At 43.7% G+C, this 11,708-nt stretch overlaps 1 protein-coding gene across 1 annotated transcript in view; it reads right to left on the reverse strand.

Moving 5' to 3' along the window:
• LOC123759743 (G-protein coupled receptor GRL101) overlaps positions 1–11,708 on the reverse strand; it is a 785,517-nt gene that overhangs the window by 423,623 nt on the left and 350,186 nt on the right. Inside the window, exon 13 of the mRNA XM_069319377.1 lies at positions 3,510–3,522. Coding sequence (XP_069175478.1) covers positions 3,510–3,522 — 13 coding nt within the window. The remainder of the gene's footprint in view (positions 1–3,509; positions 3,523–11,708) is intronic.

Raw genomic sequence — 11,708 nt, forward strand, 5'->3', positions numbered from 1 at the left:
CATTCACACTACACAGGACTATCATTGTAACCATCTACACTACACGCGGCCATTATTGTAACTTCTACTCAACACACGACCTTCATCATAGTAACCATCTACTCTACCTTTGACCTTCATCACTATAACCATCTATACTCCAGACGACCAAGAATTTAACTGTCTGCAGTACACACAACCTTCATCGCTGTAAACCATCTGCACTTCTCACTACCAACAATGTAACCATCGACACTACACACAACATTTATCATTATATACCAACTACATTTTGCACGACCACCAATGTAACTATCTACACCACACTCGACCAGCAATATATCAATCTACACACACACACGACCAACAATATAACCCTCTATACTACACACCAAACATCCCCTCTCCTATCAGAATTGGCCATGGAACTAGAAAGAGTCCACATTGGGAGAGACCACAACAGCCCAGTAGGAGATGAGAAGTATTAAGGTCGTATACACAAATGCAGATAAAATAACAAATAAACGGGTAGAGTTGCAAGAAAGAGCGATTGAAGAGCTATCACATATATTGTTGTAATAACAAAAACGAAACTAACGAGTGTTATAGGGAATGAAATCTTCTGTCATGGATATCAAGTAATAAGCAAAGATTGGGTGAAGAAGGGGAGTAGGTAGTGTAGTCCTACTGCTAAAACTACTCTGGAACTTTGAGGAAGTGTAAGTGTCAGAGGAATCTGATCAGCAAGAGTACGTACTAGAATAGTAACATTTGGGGTTATAAACATAGCAGTAGCCGTGATTTACAATTGCCCACTAAACAACAGTGGCCTAGGAATAATATAATAAATGTAATGAGACCTTCGGGGGTTTTGAAGTGTCAAGGTAAGCGAGAGCCAGACTGCTAATAATTTCAATCACAGAAAAATAGAGTGAGTTAAGTAAAAAAAAAAAAAAGAGGTGATGAGGCATAGATAGCAAAATTGGTAGATTCAGCAGATAAGCACTTCATGAAACAACATATTACAGAACCAACAGGAGTAAAGGTAGTCTCGTCTAGACTAGGTGTTTACCCAAAATGAGGCATGTGTGGAGAAGATAGAGTTTGAGATACCCCGAGGGGCTAGTGACTACTGTGATAGCGTGCTTCAGTACATAATGGTGCTAAAGGAACTAAATAGACCAACAAACACGCTAAGGAATGCGAGAAACTACAGACGTGGAGACTGCAGTAAGATGAGGGATTTTTTGTGTGAAATCCAGCAGGGGAGAGAACTGAAAGAGAAGACAAATGAAATGATGAAAATTATTACTAAAAAATATGCAGATGCAACGGAGCTGTACATCCCACTCAAGAAGAAGGTAGATGAAAAGGCAAAGTAAACCCCTGGTTCGATAGGCAGTACAGAGAAGCAGAGAGGACCAAAAAAGCATGGAAAAAGTACAGAGAACTAAGATCAGAGAAAAATAGAGACGCACTTAAGAGAGCCAGACATGATTACACTAAAGTAAGGAGGGAAGCCGAGACACAATTTGAAAATGACATAGCAACAAAAGTTAAGAACCAAATGAAGCTCTTGTATTGCCATATAGGGAGAAAAAACAGTTTATATATTTATTTCAATGCAACATATACGCCCTGGTTTAACCATATGAACAGTAGCTAGGTGGGTATTTATACATGTAATTAGGCAATGGAGATTAGCACTCTCCATGAGACCAGGTGATAAAGCTAAAGAGGTAAGGGGAAATCTTATGGAAAATAACAAGGAGGTGTGTGAGGAACTAAACAAAATATTTCAAGAGGTCTTACCAATGGAACTAATGTGGAGACCAGAGCTGAGCGATGAAAGGCTAGAGGAAGCACTGGATGACAGAGGAATCATAGTCAAAGAGGTTAAAAAACACTTGAATGAACTAGATACAACAAAATCAATTGGGCCAAACTTAACATATCACCATGGCTACTGAAGGAGGCTGCACAGGTGATATGTCACTCACTAAGGTTTTTAATAAAACACTCGAAACAATAATTCTTCCAGAATTATGGAAAAAGGCAAATGTAGTCCCAGTTTTCAAGAAAACGGACAGAAAAGAGCCACTCAATTACAGACCAGTGTCACTGACAAATATTCCTTGTAAAGTGCTAGAGAGAGTAATCATGTGGAGAAAAGTGAAACATCTAGAATAAGACAAACTTTAGCAACAGAACGGCATCATGGATTTTAGAAATGAAAAAGTCATGTCTGGCAAACTTGATCGAGTTTTATGACAAGGTCACTAGAATACGACAAGAAAAAGAAGGTTGGATAGATATAATTTTCAAAGATTGTCAAAAGGCATGATACTGTTCTTCATGAAAGGCTAGTGTACATGATAGAGAAGCAAGTTGGACAACGATATTAAACTTTGTAAGGGAATAGCTGAAAGGCATAGGACAAACACTCACAGTAAGAGACGAGGTATCCAGTGGAGGAATGCAATAAGATCCGTCCCACCAGGATCAGTCCTGGGAACCACTACTGTTCATAATTTATGTTAATGATTTACTCGAAGGAGTGAGTTCGTACATGTCAATGTTTGTGGGCGATGCCAGAATAAAGAGGAATGTAAAAACAGAGGAGGACTGCAGAATGTTACAGAATGACCTTAACAAACTCGAAGAGTGGAGAAGCAAATGGTTATTGGAGTGTTAGGTAATGAAGGTGGGGAAGGGACAAAGAAGACCAGAAGGTGCATATACCATTAATGGAAGACAACTGCCGGAATCTGAGAAAGAGATTTTGGATTGGATATAATTCCATCCCTAACACCAGAGGCACACATTGGCAGGGTGACGTCGGCAGAATATGGGACGCTGGCCAACATTAGAACGTCGTTTAAAAACCTAAATCATGACGCGTTCAGAGCAATCTAAACACTCATTCCTCTCAATGTTTGCTGATGATGGCAAAATTATAAGAATGATTAAGAGGAAAACACCAAGAGGCTACAGGATGACTTGGACAGCCTGAAGGAATCGTCCAATAAAGGATTACTAGAGTTTAACTCGAGCAAGTTCACAGTGAATAAAACAGGCGTAGGAAGCAGAAGGCCAAACATAAGTGCCAACTGGGAGAGGAAATCCTTCAGGAGTTCAGAAGAGTGAAAAACTGGGGGTTGATATCACACCAGAACTGTCCCCTGAAACCCACATCAAAGGGATAATATCAACAGTATATGCAAGGCTGGCAAACATAAGAACTACCTTCAGAAACTTGTGTAAGGTATCATTCAGAACCTTGTATTCCTCATATGTCCAAACAATTACTGGAGTATGCGGCTCCAGCGTGGAGTCCACTTCCAGTCAAACACAAAACGAAGTTAGAAAAGGTTCAGAGGTATGCCAACAGGCTACTCCCTGAGCTGAGAGGTATAAGCTACGAGGAAAGATTAGTGGAACTAAACCTTCACTAACACTGGAAGACAGAAGAGATAGGGGAGACATGATCACTACCTATACAATTCTCAGAGAGTAGCCTGTTGGCATACCTCTGAACCTTTTCTAACTTCGTTTTGTGTTTGACTGGATGTGGACTCCATGCTGGAGCCGCATACTCCAGTATTGTTTGGACATATAAGGAATACAAAGTTCTGAATGATATCTTACACAAGCTTCTGAAGGTAGTTCTTATGTTTGCCAGCCTTGCATATGCTGTTGATATTATCCCTTTGATGTGGGTTTCAGGGGACAGGTCTGGTGCTACTCCCTGAGCTGAGAGGTATAAGCTACGAGGAAAGATTAGTGGAACTAAACTTCACGACACTGGAAGACAGAAGAGATAGGGGTGACATGATCACTACCTATACACTTCTCAGAGGAATTGACATGGTAAATAAAGATAAACAGTTTAGCATGGGTGGAACACGAACAAGGAAACACAGCTGGAAACTTAGAACCCAAATGATTCACAGAGACTTTAGGAAGCATCTTTTCAGTGTCAGAGTAGTTAACAGGTTGAATGCATTAGGAAGTGATGTTGAGGAGGCAGACTCCAAACACAGTTTCAAATGTAGATGTGATAAAGTCCAATAGGCTCAAGAATCTGTACACCAGTTGATTGATAGTTAAGAGGCGAGACAAAAGGGCCGAAGCTCAACCCTCGCAAGCACAACTACGTGAGTACACAAAAACTCGCTGCACTTGTAGTTACTTCACTACTAGCTAACACGCTACCAGTCTCTACACTACAAGTCGCTATAAACTACCACTCATCATACTTCACAGTTGCCACATTACCAGTCACCATACTTTCAGACACGTCAATGCCAGTCACCACATTACTAGTCAGCATAGTGCAAATCACTTCACTGCCACTGTGAGAGTACATTTCACATTTCACTGGAAGTATATTTATGGAACCGAAAATTTCCCACAGGTCCGATGTTGGGTGCCAGTTGTGAGAGCATATTTCAGTTGAGCCAGAAGTGCTGAACAAAAGCTACCACGTTAAGTGCCAGATGTGAGATTCTAACTTCCAACAAAAATATGGATGAGAGCAATCGCCAGAGTTCAGTCACCCATGTTATGACCTCACATACACCAAGTATGGTTGGTGTATGATGTGATCATACGGTAGCATAAAATAAGGCAGAATAGCCTAATATTATGTTTCATGAAATATGATTATATGTATCTATTATTGAATTCTATGCATTACTGTATATAACATACTTTATGTATTGCCATGTACTGTGGCAATACCACAGTACATGGAAAGGCTTGCGAGTCTGAGACCAAATGAGTGGGCTCACCAGAATTCAGAAGAGACAGGGAAGAAGAAAGGATGAACGGTTCAAGAAGGCGACCCCGGGTGTTTGTCAGAACATCACCCCAAAGGGTATGTCAACAATTGAAATCACCCAGAAGGAGCACAGGCTCCGGCAAGGAGTCAAGTAGGTGTTTAAGATTCGGAAGAGAAAGTGGGACACTCGGGGGGAGATAAATGTAACAAACCGTGTACCATTTCCTCACAAAGATACGGGCAGCAGAACATTGGAGAGGGGACGGAAAAAGTAAGGGGACGAAGGGAACATCAGAGAGAATCAAGAGACCAGAAGACAGAAGAGCTAGGAGCCCCAGCAAAAGCGGGGAAGAGGGGAGAGAAAGGAATAGCCACGGAAGCCACCAGTATGAGCACCAAGCATCGGCTCCTGGAGACAGATACAAAGGGGCGAAAACTGTGAAATCAGAAGTTGGAATTCAAGGAAATTGGTGTAATATCCACGAATGTTCCACTGAAGAATGGTCATCAACATGAAGAGAAAGGACAGCAACAGAGAACAACAAAGAAACAAAGGTCGGCGAAGTCAGGGTTAGGGGGCATAGGTAATCTGAGTAAAGAAGGAGGGAAGGTAGCTGGAGGACCGATCAGGGGCGGACGAGCAGGGTCCGGAGAAGGAGTAGGAGGAGGGGGGAGGGGGGACAACCAAGGATCAAGGACAGCAGCAGGAGGGGCAGAAACTAGGGAGTGCACCTCAGCAAGGGCAGCAACCGCGAGAGAAGCTGGAGCCAAAGAAACCTCCATAGCAGGAACAGGGGGCGCAACCACCGAAACGGAAGGGGATGGAGCGAGAGAGTCAGAGGTAGGGGCGAGGAAGAAAGCGAAGCCTTCTTACCCCAGCCGGGGAGGAGGAAGGAGAGGAGCCAGGCTTAACCTTCAGACTCAAAGAGACAGGCGTCCCTGCAACAATGTACTGGGCAACAGATTCAACCATACCAACAGAAGAGCAGAACGAGAGCAAACACGATGGTCATTGGGAGAACGATGGACATTAGCCCGCACTGACAGGCGGCATGGAAAGCCAACAGACGGAGGAGAAGGATGGGAAGGAGGATTGGAGGGAGACGAGGAAAAAGACACAGGAGACATGACAGACTAGGAAACCCCAGACAGATAACCATGAGGGTTACCCATCGGGACAGAATTCAAAGGAACAGAGGAGGCGGCGGTGGGCGTGTTTGAGTCTAAGGCCTGGAAACTGTTGAGACTGAGGAAGGTGGAAAGGACAAGGAGAGGAAGTGCACAACACACGAGCATAAGAGATATTACTGTAAGCTGGGAGACGGCGAACTTGGCGCCTCGCCTCAGGAAAAGACAAACGTTCCCAGTGCTTCAAGTTGAGGACGGCTGCCTGAAGCTTGTAATGTATACACGCATGGGAGAAGGTAGGGTGGGCCTCACCGCAATTGAGGCGCGAGCCTAGGGAGAAGTGTACTCCGACTTAGAGTGACCTTCTCCCCCACACATGGGACAGAGACAGTCAGTACCGGAGCATTGAAGGGCACCATGCCCAAACCTCCAGCACTTATTATAGAATCGAGGAGAGGGGAATGTACTCCTGGACGGAGCACCTGACACAAGAAAGAATGACAGAGGGCAGAAGGGGCCAACCATCAAAGGTAATCTTCTCAACCCGAAGGGGCAGACGGCGACGGCCACGAGGGGGGACGAGTAAACGTGTCTACCTGGAGGACAGAATGGCCCTGGGCTTCGAGAATATGCCGAATATCTTCGTGACCGGCTTGTGGATTCCTAACACAGGTCGCAATATGGGGTGGGAGGAGAACAGTGCCAACACTGGCATTCAATCGTGCATTCTTGGAGACCCAAACAGGGGTCTCGCCAAGGCAGGATAAGGTGGCCAAGCAGGTAGCTGAATCCTGAGAAAGAGTAGCAACGACACTTGTACCAAGACGGGAGAGGTTGAAAGTAACACAGGCATCGTCGGAATCAACAAGGTGCCTATGGAGGGAGAAATCGTCAGGAGGTGAAGAATCGAGAGGGAAGAGATCAATGTATTTGGCCCACGAAGCGGGACCGTACATGGCGTGGTACGCATATGTATGGGAAGGGATCGTGCGAATGCGGCTGTGGCGAGGACAGCTTTGAGAACCCCCAGAGAAAGAGAGGGGTTAAAAAGCGTAGTAGTCACAAAGAGAGACTGAGTTGCACCAGGGGATGAAGTGGTCACCACTGGGGGCTTGTAGCTCGACCCAACCACTGAGGAGGGAGGGGAGCTGAGGGGAGTAGTCAGGAGGGCCAAAGGAGGAGCATGGTTGGGGCCCAATGCAGCGTGAGCCACTGAGCCCGGTCTTCCAATACAGTCCAAATCGTGAGCTTGGTCGCCCACCCCACGAGCGTGAGAATGAATAAGAACAGATTTCGACAGAGACGAGAGGAAAGACGTTCATTCACGAATGGGCCCTCCACCCACCATGGAGCCACAATTACAGGCAGGACACCCAACAAGAGACATGTTGCCGATCTTGCCGGGGCGTATACTCACAACGCACCTTGGGGTGCGTTGTGAGTATACGCCCCAAAAACGCCACCTTAAGAACTGTCAGTCCGTCAAAATCGGGTTCAGTGACGAAAGGCAGATTGACAATAAAAGGTTCCCCTCGCTCGAGACATTGGGTACTACAGTTCTACAGGTGCAAGAAGATGCCTCCTCAAACACCCGGGCGTCAAAACAAAAGATGGCCAAAAGAATGATCAAAACAGGCACAAGGTCAGCAGGAAATGACAATTAGAAAGGAGAAGAGGGTGGGGGGAGAGAAAAACGAAAAGTTGTCCAGCAAAATTAGTGAGGACAGCAGCAGGAGTATAAGGCCACAAAAGGACAGAGGAGTGTCCCATGGAGCATCACACTCTGGCAGCCGCCCACCAAGCCCCCTCATGGCAACAATGAGCCAGGACAGGGAGGGGAGACAGTTGAGGAAACCGACCCTCTCAGACCACAAGCTCTCTCACTATCACCAAACTCTATAACTAGATATTTGCTTCCTTAGGGTTTCTACTGTAATGTACAATACATTAATTGTATATTCCTTATGAATACCGCCACGACGGCCATCGCGATGTTTCATTGCAGCTGATGACATCTGCTGTCTCCAGATACCCGACAAGGTATAACTTCGTTTCATAATATATGGCAATGTGCACTTTCCACCACACATTTAAGCTAGCTGGTGTTTTACATCTCTCAGAGCCACTCACCATACTACCAGTCACTATAACTATACCACCAGCCACATCACTGCCAGTCACCCTACTACACTACGAGTCTCTACAAGTCACCACAGCACCAGTCACCATAGTTCTAGTCACCACAGAACCAGTCACGACACTGCCTGTCGCCAACACAACAACTCTACACACTACTTGACTATAATCAAAATCTAGTGGACTATTTATGGTTCACAGAGAATGAGCTCCCCGTGCAGCTCTCCCGAGCAACTCCCCCCCATTCAACTATCCCGAGCAACTCTCTCGAGCAACTCCCCCGTGCAACTCTCCCAAGCAACATCCCCGAGCCACTTCCCCAGTGTAACTCCCGAGCAACTCCCATTTTATATCTATACTAGCTGTACCCGCCATGAGTTGCTGTGGCTCAGTCTGCTTAAATGGAAAAAAAGAGAAAGCACACGTTTCTAATATATTTAATTTCACAATGCTTGTGGGTTTTCAATATTTTTTGTTGTTCCATTGTCTGTGGAGATAGAGATTGTCTGATTTGCCGACTCTGGAACACACAACATATAATTGTCCCTATGAGAAGCAGTCCGTGTCTAGATATAAACTGCATAATTCTAAAGATAGACCTTGAGCTTTGTTGATGGTGTAGTGAGTTAATCTTATACTCGCTCCATTATCTCATTATCTTAATATCATAACTAATTAGCACTAATTAAAGAAGCAACAATCCTTTCCGCAATTACAAGTAATACTCTTCTCATCTTGTTGGAGGGAGCTGAGGTGTAGTCACCATATAAGCAAGCGATATGAGAAATGGCGGACAGTACAATTTCCACAGTCAACAATGTAGCGCTCGGCGTGTACAGTTCTAATCGACCCAAGACGCTACAGCTTCGACACAGAGCAGACTACGACCGCATCGAGCTACAACGCTCTCGCTCCCCGAGTTCAGACACTCGCCATTCCCAATCGAGCCGCCACGCTCTCCCACATAGAGCTCCGCGACTCCGGCCTCACTCATCTCTCTCTGCTCTGCTCCAAGTTCCGTCTGAACGTTTATGACAATGCCACCAACCAACTACTGTAATCAAGACTACTAAATATATATGAAAACTCACTAAACAAAGTGTATCTAATATACCCAACAATGTAACATAAACGTACGTTACATTGGTGACTCCGGAGAATTTCGACGATACCCAGCCACGACTCACTACAACACGGATTCTCACTGGACCTTCACTACTACTGCTGCTTGCTGTGGACCGCAGCCACCTGTCATGGAACGCTGCCATCACCCTCAACACAGCATTGATTTTCATCACGATTATCTGTGCATTTTCATCTGCTACGGCTTGATGCTCCACGATCGTTACCTACTCATCTGACAGCCTCATCAATGATTACATCATGTAGGATCTACAGCCTGTCCTGCCGACTCTCCGTCGCTGTCAGGGCACTGCTTGTTCTACAGAGACTCCCACAACAGCTGCTCTTTCGTCAGATTCATCTACACGTTCACTGCATTCTGATATTCTGCAGACTCAAGCCCTTTCCACAGTTCAGGACTTACAGCTTGCGCTTCCGACTCTTCATCGCCTCCAGGACAATTCAGCTCTTGCAATGATTCCCTCGTTGTCCTAACTACATGCCTACATTACCTCCTATTGTCCAGGTGCCCGAGCTCATCCTCCCCGGATCTAAATGCTCCACCAGTTACCCAAGGATGCAACAATCATGCACATTCTTCTCTCCTGCTACATCGAGCTTGTCCACACACTGCCTGCATCTTTTGGTACCCCACTACATGCTCCACAGCGACCCAGGGAACAGTAGTCTCGTATTTTTTGTTATATTGCTTTTCTTCCATTCCCTGGCAAGGGGAATCCTGTAGTGAGTTAATTTTATACTCGCTCCATTATCTCATTATCTTAATAGCATAACTAATTAGCATAAATTACAGAAGCTACAATCCTTTCCCCAATTACAAGTAATACTCCTCTCATCTTGTTGGAGGGAGCTGAGGTGTAGTCACCATATAAGCAAGCAATAAGAAAAATAGCTTACAGTACAATTTCCACAGTCAGCAATGTAGCACTCGGCATGTACAGTTCTAATCGACCCAAGATGCTACAGCTTCGAACCAGAGCAGACAATAGACTATGACCGCATTGAGCTACAACGCTCTCGCTCTTCGAGTTCAGACACTCGCAATTCCCAATCGAGCTGCCACGCTCTCCCACATAGAGCTCCATGACTCCGGCCTCACTCATCTCTCTGCTCTGCTCCAAGTTCCGTCTGAACGTTTACGACAATTTCGCCAACCGACTACTGTAATCAAGACTACTAAATAAATATGAAAACTCACTAAACAATGTGTATCTAATATACCCAACAACGTAATATAATCGTACGCGTCATTGGTGATAGCAAACACCAATCGATTTGGAAATTACAATCTCTTAAATTGAAGTGGCATATCTGTTGGAATCATAGGAATGCGAGGAATAAGGACAAATTCGCCTTTGAAAGGTCCTGTCAAGATTGTTGCTTCTACGATGTTGCTTATTAATTTTTTTACTGCAAGGTGCGTCGCGTTGAAAGGATTCAGCTGATTGATATTTTGCAACCTGATAACTGGCACGCAGATTTTCAATTGCCGTATGTGTGATGGTATCCCTGGCAGATCGAGTGAATTAAAAATTTCTGTTCGATAATTAACCGTTTCAGCTGCTTCGTCAACAGTGTTGACGGACTTGTATTGAGGAATTACAGGTAATGTTTGTCTGAAATCTCCTGCATGCAATATTATTAATGCGTTCTATTATTATTTATGCTTCTATATTAATATAGAAGCATCAAGAAATATGGACCAATAGGCTTTCTACAATCACTTCTATTCAATACCCATTGTTTCGTGTTCTGTCTTGTGTTGATGAAATTAATACCCTATTAATACCCTTGTTCTGTCTTGTGTTGATGAAATTAATACCCTATTAATACCACATTTTGTTCTGTCTTGTGTTAATGCCACATCACCCCTTCCACCTCACTCAAAATGTAGATATAAAATCGGAGATACGTAAGTTCTATTCAGTTGTGTATTTGTGAACTAAAGTCTTTGAAAATGTAATAAGTTTTACGAAACGCGCTCGTGTCGCGTCAGACTAGAAATAAAAATGAATTTTGGAGAATTGATTTTTGATTTACCTCCAACAGTGAAGCGTAATGTACGAAAGATTGAGAAAATTCGTGTTAGAATTATTAATCTTACTTTTTCGGTCATATTTAATAATATATGTCTACAGGAAAGACTGCTACCAAAATATACTAATATATATATATATATATATATATATATATATATATATATATATATATATATATATATATATATATATATATATATATATATATATATATATACATATATATATATACATATATATATATATATATATATATATATATATATATATATATATATATATATATATATATATATATACAACTTTAGAACACTTTCCCACCAGGAGACTCGAACCCTAGCCAGCACAGAAGCCTTAAAGCAACTGGCATAACAGGTACGCCTTAACCCTCTCCACCACCTGCTCAGACCCTTAAAAGAGATGGTAATTTCGGAGTATTTAAATACCACAAAGATCAACACCTCCCAAGAGCACCAGAGCAAGTGAGGGGTCATTTAGAC

Source organism: Procambarus clarkii, chromosome 8 (assembly GCF_040958095.1).
Source record: "Procambarus clarkii isolate CNS0578487 chromosome 8, FALCON_Pclarkii_2.0, whole genome shotgun sequence".
NCBI lineage: Eukaryota > Metazoa > Arthropoda > Malacostraca > Decapoda > Cambaridae > Procambarus > Procambarus clarkii.